Source organism: Carettochelys insculpta, chromosome 9 (assembly GCF_033958435.1).
Source record: "Carettochelys insculpta isolate YL-2023 chromosome 9, ASM3395843v1, whole genome shotgun sequence".
In the NCBI taxonomy this organism is placed as follows: domain Eukaryota; kingdom Metazoa; phylum Chordata; order Testudines; family Carettochelyidae; genus Carettochelys; species Carettochelys insculpta.
In genome coordinates, this window is record NC_134145.1 from 3,324,189 (window position 1) to 3,340,895 (window position 16,707).

The 16,707-nt window shown below is 56.9% G+C and overlaps 1 protein-coding gene across 1 annotated transcript; it reads right to left on the reverse strand.

The window, feature by feature from the left end:
• Positions 1–1,660: 1,660 nt before the first annotated feature.
• On the reverse strand, positions 1,661–16,350 carry BEST4 (bestrophin 4). The gene is made up of 10 exons (XM_075003057.1): positions 16,216–16,350; positions 13,108–13,292; positions 12,504–12,598; positions 9,526–9,759; positions 8,114–8,268; positions 7,897–7,974; positions 6,840–6,992; positions 4,806–4,886; positions 3,424–3,578; positions 1,661–2,479 (listed from the first exon to the last, which is right to left on the reverse strand). The coding sequence occupies exons 2-10, from the start codon at positions 13,257–13,259 to the stop codon at positions 2,077–2,079; spliced, it is 1,506 nt and encodes a 501-aa protein (XP_074859158.1). The 5' UTR covers positions 13,260–13,292; positions 16,216–16,350; the 3' UTR covers positions 1,661–2,076.
• Between the last annotated feature and the right edge of the window lie 357 nt (positions 16,351–16,707).

Consider the following 16,707-nt stretch of genomic DNA (forward strand, 5'->3'; position numbering starts at 1 on the left):
ACCCAGCCTCACACACACACACACCCCCGCCACCCCTGCACTCAACTGCAGCAGCCAGGAGCTGCAGGGAAATGAAGCACTTGCACCACTGCCCGCCTGTATTTGCGGTGGTCTCAGGAATGTATGTACTGCAAAGCATGGGGGTGTTCTGTGCTGATGTGTGAAGCAAATAGTTAGTGGCTCGTTAGTGTAGCAGAGAAGGGGCTCACATGAACCAAAGGCTGTGGTTTGATACCTTCAGACTGGAGGTGGGCATAATGGCTTCCTACCATACCAAACCACTGGAACAATTTACCAAGGGTTTTGGTGAACTCCCCATCACTGATCATTTTCATGTCAAGCCTGGCGGAGTCACTGAGAGCTCTGCTGCTGAGGTAGTCTTTTGGGGCGGTTCTCGGGCCTGTTAGATAGGAGGCCAGGCTAGATAATCCCTTCTGGTCTGGCAAGCTCTGAATTAATGTGCAGTTGGCACTTGGTACTGAGATGTGGGGCACAGGTCATACAGGAGAGACCGCCCATCTCAGACCCAGAGTTGGGGCTGAGTTTTCTGCAGCACCAGTACCCGCAAGTGGCTGGGTTCAGAAATTTGTACAGGGCCCCGGGTATTGCTACAGCAGCAGCCTGTAGGGGGCACACGGCCTCTGCAGTTCCCGAGTGTGTCAAACCGTGAGGTGTGCTGTGTTGCAGGCTGCAGGGGATGCTGGTTTATAAATAGTGGAGACTTGAAGTAGCCTTGCGCACTTACAAGCCTGGGAAGAGACACAGCTGCCCTGATTTGCTCTCAGACTACTGGGAAGCAAATGGAAATATTTTGCCCTCATGACTTTGAAATGAGTGAACCAGTGCCTATGGAACTCGCATGTCTCTTGCAGATTTCATCAAGATCTTACAAACCCCGATTTGAAAACTGTCATGTCAGCCGAGTAGTGATGCGTGGTTCTGGGATGGGTGTCCTGGGCTGTTTTAATTGTATTCATGCTGCTGTAAAAATAGCTCATTTGAAGCTGAGGGGGTTAAGTTTTCATCCTGAAATTTACTTGTAGCAGAGAGAGAGCTGTGTTAGTCTGTATTGTATCAAAGCAAAAAAAGGCAGTCCAGTAGCACTTTAAGGAGTAACAAAATAATTTCTTAGGTGGTGAGCTTTCCTGGAGCAGACCCTCTGCAGTCTGTTCTGGTCTGGCTATGGTCTGAAGAAGTGGGTCTGTCCCACGAAAGCTGACCACCTAAGAAACTATTTTGTTCATCCTGAAATTTGCATTTCCAGGCTTTGAGGGCTTGATTGAACAATACTGATCACTGTGGGGGAACTCGTCCTGATCACTTTTTCATCCCCTTATGAAAACATCCAATCATTAAAACTGTTTGAAAAAAGATTTTAAAAAACTGATTTCAAAGCCCCGGGGGCTGCAGTAGTGTGGTCTAATAGTGGCAGTTGGGTGAGAGAGTGGGGGCAGGGGATGGTGTTACATGACCCAGTTGTCCTTTCTGCCCTGATAAAGTCTTGGGCAGGGCTGCAAATCTGGGACGTCTTGGAAAAATGACAGCTCCAAGTGAAAGGCTGAAGAACTGGGGGAGAATCCCTCCTGTGGCTCTTATTTTAGCCTTGTTGCCCCCAGTGTTTGACACACATTTGAGGTCTTTGCATTTTTATTGTGGAAAACTCTCGACATGGGCCATAAAGCATCACAAAGCTGAGGCTAGGGACCCCAGGGCTCTCACTGCATTTTCCTGTAGGAATAGTTCTCCTGTGGTCCTCCGTTTGGGTGTGTGTCACCCACTGAATCCAGCAGATGGGCTGTGGCCCGGTGTGAGGGGGAAAGGGTGACGAAAGTTACTGTAGAGCCAGTGCCTCACTGAACCCTGTGTGACACGTGAGCTGGTCACTCGTCTGGCTTCCCTCCTCCAAAGCCCACTGAGCCAGTGGGAGGCTTTCCCTTGACGTCAGTGGGGTTTGTGTCAGGCCCTTAGCCAGGGGCTCTATCCCAAGAGCTGCATGGCTCAGAGGACAGACGCTGCCGGCCCAGTTCTGCCCTCGGTGGCCAGGCGGCGGGAGGAGGCATGCTGAGCTTGCTGCCTCTAGGCAGCCGACTGGTCCATGTTGATGCTCTCATTGGAGGGCTGCCTCACTCGGATCTGGGGGGTCTCCCTCCGAAGCCCCACCGAGGCCTCCAGCCGGCTGGGCACCTTGAGGTGGGTGCCAGGCGTAGGGGGCTCGCTGGCCTCATCTTCCGTTTCCTCCTCCTCGATACGGCCCACTGATTCTGGGTCCTCGCAGCGGTGGGGGTTGGGGGAGGGGAAGCCACCCTCACCCCTCAGGCGCAGCAGGTGGTGGTGGGCCCGGGCGCTCCTCCCGAAGTTCTTCAGGCTGACGGCCGGGGAGGCAGCTGCCGTCAGGAAGCGGCTGAGCAAGGGCGTGTGCATGCGGGGCAGGCTGGGCGAGGCCTCCACCTGCTGGCTCTGCTCTGGGTCGTCGCTCATCCTGGGGAAGGAGCGTGGGATTAGAGCAGCGGGCCTGAGTCAGAGTCCTGAGAGGCTGGGGAAAGGGTCCCATTGCCCCAAAAGGGCTCTGGCCCTGGGACCACACGGCCCCACTCAGCACAGGCCTTCAACCAGCTTTCCTGGGAGCTTTGCCTCAGCAAGGGGGCGAAGGTAGGTGACCCTGACTGATATTTGGCCAGTTTCCCAGTATCCCTCCCACCTGCCTGCTGCAGTATCTGAGCGTGGGGTTGGCAGCTGGAGCAAGGATGGCTGGTGCCCCCACCTCCCACCCCAAATGCACAATCACGCTGATTTACTGGGGTTAGTGTCAGAAAAGTCGTTCTGCAAAGTATCCTCCCCTGCCCTCAGCCCTGTGCCTCTGCTGCCTGGAAACGCCTTGTACTCCGGCTAACTCCACATGGAGTCTGTTCGGGCCTGGGCATCGCCACGAGTGGGGCCCAGTCTGAAAGCAGAGTGATTTGCTGCTCCTGCAGCGGGTTGGCTTTGTAAAACCAAACAAGTTTTCCCTGGCCGGCAGCCCTGCAGTCGCCCAATTCACACCGCTGAGTAGGTAATTCCAATAATCGCTGCCAGAATCTTCCTTCGCTTACCATAGTGCACCAGATTGTCTCCATATTCTGCCTCAGATACCCCTGAAGACAACAGGGTTACTTAGGCATAAATAAGGGCAACATTTGACCTGCCGGATGATGCACAAGCTGGATTCCAGGCCTAGTTGATGACATGGCCAGTCATCTTCCTGTGCGGAAGTAAATCTGCCCTTGTGAGATGGAGAGGCAAGGCAGGGCAGCCCAGGTGGCCCTATGTAGTGGGATTTTCAGGTCCCAACCATCCTGCAGAACCATCCCCAGTGCACAGCCTGGGGCTGGAGCTGTGCTTCAGGGAAGATGCTGTTTTGGTTTTGAAGGATGTGGCTGATCTTACCGCATATCGAAGGTGGAGCCCAGGAAGGAGGGTTTCAAGGTCTCTGCCGCCGTGGCGATGGTGTAAGGCGGCTGAGCGGTGGATTCGTTCCAGTACTTGTCCTTCCCCGTAGGAGGCAGGTTCTGGTACATGTCATCCACGGAGAGGAGGGAGACCTGGGGGTGGCAAAGGGCTTCAAAAGGCGGAACAGGGCCTGCCACAGGCTGGTGGGTGCGTTGGGAGGAGTGGGGCTCAGTGTTGCCTGTGAAGGATCAGCTGCTCTGGGATCAGGGGTTTCAGTTCGGTTATCAGACCCATCTGGCGGAGCACTGGGTGATTTCCACAAGGGGCTGGGCAGCTCAGCCAGGAGGTGCTGCAGGAAGGGGGTGGGCTCAGTGGCTGGGCAAGAGGGTAACAGGAGAGAAAGGTGCCCTGGTGGCAGTCTGGGACTGAGCAAGCTCCAAACTGGTGGCCTTGGAGACATATTGGGACTAGGGAAATGAGACCAGGAGCCGTGAGGGTCAGCAGCTTGGGAGGGGGCGCACACACCTATCTCATTGAAGGCACAACTCCACTTACTCCCATAAGGCTGGTGCCTGAGTACAGAGTCAGACATGGGGGCTGCATTTGGATGAGCTTTGATCCAACTCTCCCCCTGCATCCTAATGCTGAGGGTGCAGACCTGGGCACCAGGGAGAAGCATTCTGCAATAGAGCAGCCGCCCCAGCTCCACTCTCCCCACGCTTTTCTCCACCCTTTGTTTGCATTTTGCCTGTGGATTCGCTGAGATGGGGGAATGGTGCCAGTCCAGTTAATTCTGGAGGCTCAAGTCTGCCAGCAGCGCATGGGCATTAGCAGTGCTAGCTTCTCCCTGGCACGTGGGCACCTCTGGGGCTGGCCCCCCCCGCTGTTCTGGAGAGACCCCAGAGCAGAAGTTCTGATGCAGCCCATTAATTCTATGGCTTCTCTGCGATCATCATCGATGGTCAATTTTGTGGTGTTCACCTGCCTGCTGAGTGCCTCTTCCGGGTTGTCGCTTCCCGGGAAAAAACACTTTTTGTGTTGAGCAGGAGGGGTAGCTCAGGGGTTTGGGCATTGGCCTGCTAAACCCAAGGTTGTGAGCTCTAAGCCTTGAGGGGGCCATTTAGGGGCCTGGGGCAAATAGGTCCTGCTGTGAGGGCAGGGCACTGGAGTCAATGGCCTCTTGAGGTCCCTTCCAGTTCTGAGATTGGCATATTTCCCTTTGCTCAATCTAGGACCACAAGGGCTGGATTGAGAAGTGAATGCTCCCTGCTCTGTGTCCTGGTAATTCCAGTGTGATGAGCCAGCCCCTGAGGGGTTGCAGAGATGCTACCAGCACACCCCTCTCCATGCCATACTCTCTCTGCAGGGATGGGACGCACCTGCAGGTTCCTGTCAATCAGCTTGTTAGTTTCAAAGTCGTCGTCATCCTCTCCAAATGGGTTAATGATCTGCTCGGCGACCTGTTGCGTGAAGGCAGACAGCCCTGTGAAAGACACCCACCAGGCTGCCTTGCTGCTGCTGAAAGTCACTGCCCTGACTAGCTGCTGCTATGCTGACCAGTGCATAGCTCAATACCATCAGTGCATTATGGACTCTACATACTCATCCCTTCGCCCGGGCGGAGATCACACTACGCAGGCAGCTGATTTCCAGACGGTGCTTTTGAACAGCTGCAGGGCCCCTCAGAGCCACAGAGACTTGGGGGTTTCTGATCTTTCCTCGCTTGTTCTGGTGGGGGTTTTCATGTACAAGCTTTACTGCTAATGTGCCGCTTAAGAAGGGATTTGCAGCCCTGGGGCCTGGAGGCCTCTGCCTGCCTTCAGAAGGGGTGCAGATGGGACGTGGTGACGCAATGTTTCATGGCGCTGATGCGTGTCAGCCCAGAGCTGGGAGACCCCTCGTAGGGCGCACATGGGGGTTCAGTCCCAGTGGCCCATTCTGGCAGTGCTAAAAGTGTCCGTGCAGCAGGCCCAATCAGAACTGATTGTGAGGGGGACACTTGTCCCACTAGGAATCGGCCCAAAAGACCCCAGCTAAGCTCTCACTGTGTGATTAGACTCCCCCACCTGGGCTAGGTTCACACCAGTGACTGTGGCACCCAGGCCCACTGGTGCCCACTGGCAAAGGATTCAGAGTCCTGGTCCAGCGTCAGTCAGCAACTTCTAACAGTCCCAACAAACTCACTACACCTAACAGATTGTTTTCACAGGATTTGTCCCGAAATAGGGCCTTGTCATGTCGCAGATGAAACTCATCAGACCAGCCAGACTGTGCCAGACCAAAGGTCCACCTCGCCCAGGGTCCTGTCTGTGGCCAGTGGCCAGTGTCAGGTGCTCCAGGGGGAATGAACAGCTCAGGGAATCATCAGATGATCCCTTCCCCATCACCCATTCCCAGCGGCTGTCAGAGGCTGGGGACACCAGTCCTGCCCAGCCTGCCGAGCAGCCATTGCTGAATTCGTCCAACATGAATTTAGCTAGCTCTGTTTTGAACCCGACTATAGTCTTGGCCTTCACTACATCCTCTGGCAAGAAGTCCACAGGTTGACAGTCCAGTGTGTGAATCGTGCTGCTCATTAATATAACTGTGAAATGCATCCACAATACGATTTCAAACACTACGTCGAGATGCTGCAAATATGACCTGACACACTGGGCAATATTGCTGTAAACATAAACTACTTTAGACAAGGACCTGAGCCCTTAAAGTGACGTTTCCGCTCTGCTGGGGCTGTTACACGGCAATTCTGGGGCTGATCCTCTTGCTTATGACTCAGTTGTAACGTGGACCTTTGGTCTTTGTGAACAGATGCATTTGTGTTTATATTGGAAATAACTCCCAGCACCATCGGTGATGCACTGGTGGGAATGTGGAGGCATGTGCCTCCCCCCTAAACTTTAATTGCTGAAGCCAGATGCCCTCACTCTGCTCTCCCATGCCCATGCCACTCTTCCCTGCAGGCAATGGTTGCCTGTGTCTTGTGCTGTGCTGTCAGGCAAAGCACAGCTCTCAGCTGGGTCCACCAAGGTGACATGTTCACTGTTCTCTTTCCAGGAGAGGGAACCTGGTTCCTGTGAGTGACTGGGACAGGCTCTGGAGGGCTTGCTGTGAGGTCTCACGGGTGGGTCTCTGTAGACTGGCAGAGACCCAGGATTACAGGCTTGTGGGGACAGAGGCTGTTGGTTCCAGGGAGCTGAAGCACAGCAGAGACAGCCAAAGCAGCTTCACGCTCAGAGCAGGCAGCGTCCGGGCGCACCAGAGCCCTGGGTGCCTGTGGGGAGCATCACTGTGCTCTAGCTGTGAGAGGCTCCTGACTGGTACCCTTGAGAGCCCCAGCGCCCCTACCCTGTTTGCAGAGGGGAGGGGAGCTGCAGAACAGATGTCCCAGGGGCCTGGGCCAGGTCTGTGCTCACCTTGAGCCAGCCAGCATAGAAGAAGAACTGCAGGAGGGTGGTGAGAGGGACGTACAGATCCAAATCGTGGTCCTGGTCTGGGTCCAGGGGCTCCAGGAACTGCCTCCCGATCACACAGAGGGCGAAGAAGGAGTAGACGGCGATTGTGACCACCTGCGGTAGAGGCATTTGGTTAGCCACAGTGGGGTGGGCAGGAGCACTACAGAGGAGCCCCTGGCTGGTCACAGGGCACATGCGAAATCCTAAAGGGGAACTACAGCTTTGGAAGATGCGGTCAGACCCAGTTGGACAGAGACAGCACCAAGACACCTGCCGTGCGGTGTCGGGCCTGTGGCACACCTGCGAGAGCAGCTGCCCTGGTGAAATTGCTAACCCGGCCAAATTCCAGCAAGCGCAGGGTGATGCCATCCTGACCCTCACTGCTCTTCCCACAGAATCCTTCGTCCCTCCCTGTTTGGAGGCCCCTTGCCCAATCTTGCTGTTAAACGGCTGCTGCGCCCACCCCAGAGGCGAATGCAGTGCAGTGATCGGTGAAGTGCCAAGTGCTTTGGGTTGAAAAGCGTTAGAGAAATTCGAGCTGTATCTGGGAAGACACGGACGCATCTCACCAGGGAAAAAGAGCTGATGAAGCAGGGATGTGGTTGAGGGCTATCAGCTCCTGAGTGGCATGGAGAAAGTAAATAAGGAAGCGTTATTCATTCCCTCCTGTAACACAAGAACTAGGGAGGCACCAACTGAAATTACTAGGCAGCAGGTTTAAAACAAACAAAAGGAAATTTTCCTTCAACCTGTGGAACTCCTCGCCAGAGGGTGTGGTGACGACCAGGACTAGAAGAGGGCTCCATAAGCTCGCAGTGCAATAAGTGCACAAAGAAAATGCTGCTCGTGGAAGATAATCTCTACCCTGTAGAAGCAGCTTGTAGTGGCTTATTTGAGGAAGGTGTTTGGTTGGCAGGGAAAGGAGCAGTCACCATGATGGGGAAGGAGGGGTCAGTTTCCCTAGGCTGTGTGCTTCCCCTGCACGATCCTGTGAGCAGCAGATACACCCCTCACTGACCTGTGTGTACACCAGTGGGATGCTGATCCAGTCGAAATGGAACAGCATGCTGCATTTGGCACGGTACAGGTTCAGCTCCTACATGGAGAGGGGAAAGCAGGAGTTATCCCTGGGAAATGGCAGCCTTGGATGCCCCCTTCCCAGATCCCAGCCACAAGCCCCCTTCTCCACACCCGTCCCATCCCTGGACCTTCCAGCACTGCCCCCCCAGACTTACATCGATGAGTAAGCGGAGGGCCACATCGTCCCTCACCCGCCCATCCCGCCTGGCCTGGGCGGCCAGGTTGGTGAACCACACGCAGGGGATCCAGTACTTGTTAAAGTCAGAGTGGAGGCTCTCAAACTGCTTGCGCTCCTCCTGCGTCATGAAGCCTGCGGCGTGGGAGACAACAGGCCGGGTAGAGATTCAGGGCCCCTCCCGTGAATCCAGCAGTGGTGAAAGACAGCAGTCTGCCAGCCTGGCTGCAGCAGCCCTCAGAGCAGACACAGCGCAGGCAGCAGCAAAGCAAATTCCCCTCATGCGGCCCTGCCAATACGCCCCCATTGTGAGATGGGGGTTCCCCCTCTAGGGGGAGGGGGGTGAGGCCAGAGCAGCCTACTCAGCCCTTGAGCTGTCTGCTGACACTGCCAGCAAGGGGCAGGTTGGGGGGGGTGCGTGGGTGTGGAGGGGGACCCCCCTGTCCTATCAGGAACTAGACCGAGACCAAAGCTATTCCACCCAGGCCAGCAGGCAGCCATCAGTCGACAGCAACGCCCAGTTACTGCAGACCTGGGCTGGATCTGAGGGGGATGAAGCGCTCTGCCCCACTCCCCCGAGTTATCCCGCCCCCATCGCACGGAGCCCCTGGGACCACTTCCATCCCAGCCGGCGATGAACGAGGAGCGGTGTCACTGCTAAGCTGCCTTCCTGGTTCCCCAGGCAGGAGTCGCTGCAGGGCCACCGATTCCACAGGAAGGCTCCAGCCGCTGGAGAAGGGCTTCCCCTGGAGTCTGCGTTCAGTGAAGGGCGTAGGCGTCTCCAGGTCAGCAAGGCAGGGCCTGCTGCTGGGGCAGGCGCGCAGTGACGGCGTGCTTATGCCAGGTGGGGAGCGGGCAGCATGGATTAGAAAACTGGCTCAGTTGGATGGCAGCAGTGGAGGCCTATTCCCAGCTGTCCAACCCCAGCCTGAAACCCTGGCCCCACACAAGTCAAGGTGACCTTTGCCACTAACTGCCACCCGGCCAGGCTCCCCTGCTCCTGCTCTGTAGGCTAGCAGGGGCGGGACGCCCCCAGAGCTAGTATTCTCCACAGCCAGGAGGGTGATCTGGGGCCAACTTCCAGGCCTGGCTAGCTCTGAGCCTGCAGCTGCTGCAGGGCTGGCATCGCGTGCTCCCTGGCTGATGAAGGGCAGTCGGAAGGAGTCAAAGCTTGCCTCAGGAGGGTTCAAAGCAGAGGGAGAAGTGGATCCCCCCAGGGTGGGAGGGGGACAGGAAACCACCTGTTCAAGAAACCGCCCCCGCCAAGTTAGGGTTGCCCTGGGCACTGACCTTAACTCCGGCCCCGGCTGCTCCCAAGGCAGCTAACTCCTGGCTGTAGCCTTGAAACGACCCCCAGCGCCCGTGCTCTGGCCTGGCCCTGCTCACGCTCACCTGCTTCTACCAAATGGTCCATGGTTGGGAACCGCTTGAGCACCCTGGTGCTGACAGAGCGCAGGATGAGCACGGAGGACAGGTTGGCATAACGGATGAGTGAGCGCCGCAGGATCCGCCCTCGGTCATCCTTCCCATGGACGGTGCTGGAGATGACGCACATCAGCTGGTCGGGGAGCGGGATGCTGGTGTACTGGGCCCACCACCGGTTTACAATCAGCGTGACGTAGAACCCTGCCCAAGGAGACAGCCCGGGGACACCGTTACCAGGAGGGAGGGGAGGCATTGTGGCCGCTGGGAGTGAGGGGCCCAGCATTGAGCCAGGCAGGGAAGGAATGGGTTGGTTATTCAGGTGCCATTGGGTTGTGCTGGGCATGTGAAGCCAGCGGAGCTGCAGCCTGGGCCATGGCTGTGCTGCCTTCTCTGGCCTGGGATGTGAGTCCCTAAGCGCCCCCATCTGCTGCCTGGCAGGTTGTAAAGAGAAGTGCAGCCCAGGCTCCTTGGGCCCCATTTCTGAAGGGTTTTAGGCACCAAGAGAAACTGACAAGTGCTTTTGAAGCTCCCACTAGGTGCCCACCTGACTCCTTTGGAAAATCAGACCCAGGGCCTTCAGCCCCTGCTAACAGGATGGAGTGAAAGCCTCACCTCCTCCGCTGGCTTTCAGGCGACCAGCTCGGCGCGTATTGGCCCTATACCTGCGCACACTTTTCTGGTGCATGAGCTTCAAGTTGCCAGCACGCAGCTTAACATGAGCCCCAGGAGCCAAGGCCAAGGTGAGGCAGAACAGCAGTGGGCGAAAGCTCTCCTTGCCCAAGGATCGCTAGCCGTACCCACCCGCCGAGCCGGGGCGCTCACCTCCCGCAGGCCCCCGGAGCAGCAGCAGAGCTGGCCTGCGGCGGCAGGGCCAGGAAGTGTTTCCTACCCCCTTACACCACCATACACGAGAGCGTTTTCCGCCTCAGTTTGCTGCAGACCTGGGAGCTTCTGCCTGTGACAACTGTACGGTCACTGTGCTCCCCGGCCCACCAATGAACTCATGCCAGAGTAAACCTGAGGGGCAAGGCTGGCTCCAATGACTAGCTTGGGCCTGGGCAAGATAGGGCTTATCAAGCCAGGCGCCCAGGAAGGGCCCAGGATTTGGAAGGAAGAACTGGGAGCAGACTGGGTGAGAGAGAAGCAATGTGGCCAACCCACTCGCCCACAGAGCTCCCCCCGTCCCGCCCTGAGCCCGTCCCTCTCCCGAGTCCTGGGCTGAGTGTGCAAAGCATTGCACAGAGCTGCGCAGCATTCCCTGCAGACCGAGCGCCTGGAGAGATTCGGGTGCTGCTTAGCAGAGAGCCCAGAGCAGCAGCTGCATGGGGTGAGGCAGGTGAGAAGTGCACCCCCAGTAGAAACACACACGTACAGTACATTTAGGCTCCTCTAGGGAAGTGAATCCCGGCCACACTGCCAGCGCCTGGGTTGTGTGTGAGTCGAGGGCCTGGACAGAAGGGTGGGTCGGGTTAGGGCAGGGAGCCCTGGGGCAGAGCTCCCCAGGTTTGGAGGAGTAGTGGGGAGAGCTCTGCAACCAATTTGCCCCAGTTGTGTGACCAGCAGCCAGTCTCTGAGCAGTCAGACAAGAGCCCAGAGCAGAAGACGCCCGGTCCCCATGGGCGCCGAGGGACAGTCCCCATGGTCACCATGGTCGCTGGGAGACAGTCCCCATGGCATGAGCGGGAGAAGGGCTGAGCTGTTTGCCAGCACATTGTGCTTTTCCCCAGCACTAGCAGAGGACAGGGCCTGACAGCTGATAACCCACAGCTGAGCCTGAGCGAATGGCACGAGCCCTCAGCCAGCACTGGCTGCCCCCCTTGGAGCAGGGCTTGTGAAAAGCAGTGAAAGGAACAGCCGGCAGAACTGTCAGCCGAGGCCTTTCAGCCAAGCTCAGCCAGGCAAGAGCCACCCTGCTTAGTGGCACGCAGGCCTTGGGCCGGCCAAGTCTGCCCGGGGGGACGTCTCGCTCTTGGGAACATCAGGCCTGGGCACATGGGGCGGCCAGGGGGGCAGGAAGCCACCTGAGCTCAACAGCTTTGCTACTGCTGGAGTTGCCTCTCGGAAAGGAGAAAAGCAGTTCCTCATTTTCCTGTCCCTGGGAGGGGCAGGTTGCTACTAAATAATGCACCAGTCACCTGTCAGAGATAACTGCGTTCCCAAGGCATGGCAGGGTGGGGAGAGGCCTTCGGGGCACCACTGCGTTCCCACCAACACCGCTCGGCATGGGAAGCTTTGGCTGGGAAAGGGCTTGTTTTAGCCGGTAAATGTCTAATCATTAATCCCCGGTGCTGCTCGCTGGGTCTCTCCGCTCCCACTTGGTGCCTCTCCCACTGGCTGCGTGCCTTCCCCCACCCCGCCCTTCTATCCAGGCCCTCTGCTCACACACAGCAGGCGCTTGCAGTGTGGCAGGACTTCTCTTCCCTAGAGGAGCCGAAATGTACGGTACTTATCCATGGGGGGGTGCCCAATGCAGCCACCTCTGGGGCAGGGCAGCAGCACTTCAAAACAGCTGAGTGGAGCGTGTGAAGGAGAATGCTGCTGCAGGAGAAGAAAAGCAACACAGACCATAATGGCAGGCAGCATGGCTGTGTGTGGCTAGAGCTGGGGGGACAGGACTCCCAGGTTCTAGTCCTGGCTCTGCCCCCAATCCACAATGGGACTTTAGACAAGTCCTTTTTCACCCTCTGGGGGTCCAGGTTCCTCCTCTGTGATAGAAAGTGGGGAGAGCACTGCCCATCCTGGAGCAGGTGGCTGGAGATCCTGTGGTGAAAATTATTGGCACCTGAATTAGAGCTGGGCTACTTGTCCCTGTGTTTTTGGGGCCTGGAGACAAAGATTTGAGGGTGGATGGGGGGCCCCACTGAGACTCATGGCCTGGCTCCTCTGCTGCATTCCCTTCAGCCTTAACCCGCACTAAGGAGGGGAGGCGGGAGGGGGCACCTTACCCAGGACAAAGGACATGGGGATGAAGTCCGTGGAGCGGTTGCAGTACTGAGCCACTTTCGCATAGGTTCGCTTCTGCTCTTCTGTCAGCAGCCGCCTGCGGGGGGGACAGATGGCAGGGATCAGGCGCTCGGGCCTGGGAGGAACCCCCCACCGCCCCGTGCTCCTCTTCAGGGGCCCCATCCTCTTTCTGCCCCTTTGCAAGAGCCCTCTGCTCTCTCCCTCCCTACGTGGTCCCCCTGTCCCCAGCCCGCGAAGGATGGCTCCTTGCGGTGTGGCGTTGAGGGGTTTCCACCCCCCCCATCGGCATGTCCGGGGGCTCAGAGCGTTCACTGGTGAGGCCTGAGGGATCTCTGCTCTCCCTGGGACTAGCATTCCTGGGGGGTTTCCGGTTGAACAGATGGCTGCTTACACAGGAAGCCATGTCCATCACTGGAACCAGCGTTAATAAAAGAGAAGCAGCAAACGGGCAAAGGATGCAGCAAAGGCCACAGCCTCGCCCTGCTGCCAGCTCATTACATCAGACCTTTGCCTGCAGTGGCAGAGCGCCAGCATCAGCCCCGTCCCTGAGGAGAACCCGTGGGGGAAGGCGTTCCCTCGACCCACCTGTAGGTGAGGCTCAGGGTGGTGTACAGCACCACAAAGACAATGAACTCCTTGTAGAGCAGCTTGTAGATGCTCCCCTTCCACCTGAAGAGCAGCTTGGAGAAGCCCCCGAAGTGGGCATTGGCCACCTTCAGCGTGTAGGAGACTGTCATGGCCGCCCTGCCTCTGCCCTCGCCGGGCTGCAGCTGGGAGAGAAGGTGCAGGAGTGAGCTCGCCCCTCGGCCCCCTCGGGTCTCTGTCTGCAAAGCTCCGGTGGCTCACATGCCACAGCTGGAGGTCACAGACTGAGCCTGAGCCCACTTCTGGCCTTCGGGCTGGGATTCAGCAGGCCTCAGAAAGGGCCATGAGTACAGGTGCCACACAGCAGCCAACTGCAGCGGGGAGCTAGCTCAGCCTCGGAGCACAAGCCTGCCTCAGGCGCAGCGTCCTGCACAGACGCAAGTGTCCGCTTTATATCCGCGAGCATCCGCATCCGGGGATGTCCGGGTGGCTATCCACGGCTCGTTTTACAGATACACCTCAATGCGCACTGCCTGACACAACCGAGCCAATAGATGGCGCATGTGTAGCCCACGCTAGGCGTGCGTGTCTTTGTCGCCCTCTAGTGGCTGTGCCACATAAGAGGATAAAAGCCTACTATAGCTAACAGGTGACAGTTACTCTTTTAGCTCAGGGATAGAGGGGGCTGATGCTGAGGGTGCTTTGTTCCATCCATGGTGATGATGCCCCAGACAGCGAACTGGTGGGAAATCATCTGCATGCAAGATCATATCCGCACAGAGGGGCAACCATAGAGCGCCAGCTGACTGACACGCAGGCGGCTGGTTACACAAACACATCTGTAACAGTTGTTAACAGAGGGTACCAGCTGAGCAGATGCAGCTGTTCATAACATCAGTTTTATGGCCATATATTGGTTCCAATTCAGCACAGGTGTCATCAGCTACAACTGGGCTGAGCTCAGAGGCATTGCAGACACTCACACCAGCTCTGAATTTACGCCGTCTCATCTAACACAGTGATAACAGACGGCTCAAGGCTGAAGCTTGGCCCATGACTGACACCACATGCTCCCTGCTTAACGTGTAAACCCACTCTGGTACAGCACATGGCCTGGTCTGGCAGGAGCAGACAACTTGCTTTGGTGCACCGGGGGGGCATCTCTGCTCTGTTGAGTGAAAATCCTGCTCTCCCAAAGTCAGCTCCTGGCTGGGCTGGGTTAGCAGTATCCAGAGAAGGGGCTGCAGCCCACCCAAGTTGGGGACCCGTACACATCCCACTTTGCTTCCCAGAGCCCCGTGGCAAAGCATTTAGGGAAAATAGTGCTGCTTCGGCTCAGCCACTCTGCAGAATACATGGTTTGGTTCTGTTCAAACAGCCCATTCAGTGGTAACAGCCGAGCCTCCCACATGCCCCTGCACAGGACACAGTTAGTCCAGAACTGCTGCAGACACACAGCCCTCACCTCCCACCCTCTCCTCTACCCACAGCAGTTGCTAGTCCCTGCGTGGAGAGCACCTCCTACCTGCACCAGGAGTCTGGCCTGTCCTTTTTTGGCCCGCAGCGTCCAGGCAGCGACAGAGCCTTCACGGTCTCCCTTTAAATACCTCCCCACAGCTCATAAACCTCATTCCTCAGGGTGATGGATTGGGGGTTATGGCCATACAGGGAACAGGGAACTCACAGGGAAGGACACACCAGCTGTGCTCTCTGCAGCAGCCTCTTTGGGCAGGAGATCTGTGTCCTGAATTCCACTGAATCTCTCTGCTCAGGTATATCCAGCACTCAGCCCCACCGAGCTCTCAGAGCATCCTGCTGCTCTCACACAGGCCTGGATGGCACATGGCAACACAGGGTACTCCTTACAGCCCACTAGCAGGGACTCTTCTGACTCCCTATGTGGTGTTAATGCAGGAAAGCTCCAGGCACAAGCCTGGAGTTGCTGGAGTTAACAAGCCTGTGTTACTGTTTAAAGGACGCTTCCTTTCCTCATAACCTTTTGGAAGGCAGTCATGTGTCACCCAAGTGGCTCATTGGGTATCGATCAAGCCTTGTTTGCCAGTAGCAACCAGGTTACTGCTGTGCATGTGGGACTCACCCCGAAGTAACCCCCTGGAAGAAAGCATTGCTGGGCTATCAGCAACTGTTCCAACGGAACTCAAGTGACAGGTGGGGCCTTGTGCATTTTGGGGTGATCCCTCCCTTTGCAGGAAACGCTGGTCCCAGTAATGGAGACGTGAAGAGGTTCTGTCCCTCCCCTCTCACCTCACAGCCCTGCCTTTCCACCTTGGCCTGCTAGCGCAGGAAGGCCAGCTGTGGCCGGCATCCTGTACCTCCTTCTTCCCCCCATCTGGTCTTTGCATCTGCTGAAGCTGTGGTCGCCGGGGGAGAATCCAGCCTGGGGTTTATGGGAGGGCCAGGCACTGCTGCTCACCTGCCGGGGGCTAACCAGTCTCCAGCAGAAGCCTGCAGATTCGGAGTGTGTCCCATACACCTGCTTGTGTCCCAGGAGTCCTCCTTCGCAGTGCCCAGCATTGCTGCCAGGAGCCAGGACCCATGGGTAATTCCCAGACGTGAAGCACTGCATTGCGGGATGGCGCTGGGAGGACCAGTGACACCTAATGCAAACCAACGCTTGTAGCTTCCCACCCACACTGGAGAGAACCTGTGGCAGACAGCTCAGGTCACAGGGAGCCTGTGGCTGGAAAACGCCTGGGTTTGGTTTGGTTTTTTTTTTTTTTTTTTTGTGTGTGTGTGTGTGTGTGTGTGTACAGCCAATGCATTGCAAGCAGGGAAAGCTGCAGTTTCTAGTCTCCAGCATGAGACCACACTGCACAGCTAATTTCTCTCTCTTGGATGCTCAGCCCTAGGGCCCACGATGCTGCAGGTGGGCGCACAAGCCTTGCTAGTCAGGCTGGCCTGGAGCAAGGGGGTGGATATTCTGCAAGCTTTATGAGGTTTGCTCTCTCGCGGGGCAGGCCTGTGCCAGTAGTGCTCTCAGCTTCCCACCTGGGAGTTGCCCCATGCTGCATTTTCAGCAGGAACCCTGCTGGCGTTGAGCTACTACTCAATGCCTAGTGGTGAAGATACATCAAACAGGGTAGCTACCTTCAAATCCCAATGTGCCGTTTCTTTGGTTCATTCTCATAAGCAGATGAAGGATCTTTTTCTGCAGCCCTTCTCGGTCTTAGGTATTTAACTGGCATCGATAAAACTGAAGGCATGAGCTTGTTAACCAGTTTTATTTCCACCAAGGAGGAGGCTGAGCTAAGCCTGTGTTACTGTTTAAAGGACGCTTCCTTTCCTCAAAACCTTTTGGAAGGCAGTCGTGTGTCACCCACGTAGCTCACTGGGTATCGATCAGCCTTGTTTGGCAGTGGCAACCGGGTTACTGCTGTGGGTCCAGGACTCACCCTGAAGTAACCCCCTGGAAGAAAGCATTGCTGGGCTATCAGCAACTGTTCCAATGGAACTCGAGCGACAGGTGGGGCCTTGTGCATTTTGGGGTGATCTCTCCCTTTGCAGGAAATGCTGCTTCCAGTAATGGAGACGTGAAGAGGTTCTGTCCCTCCCCTCTCATCTCACAGCCCTGCCTTTCCA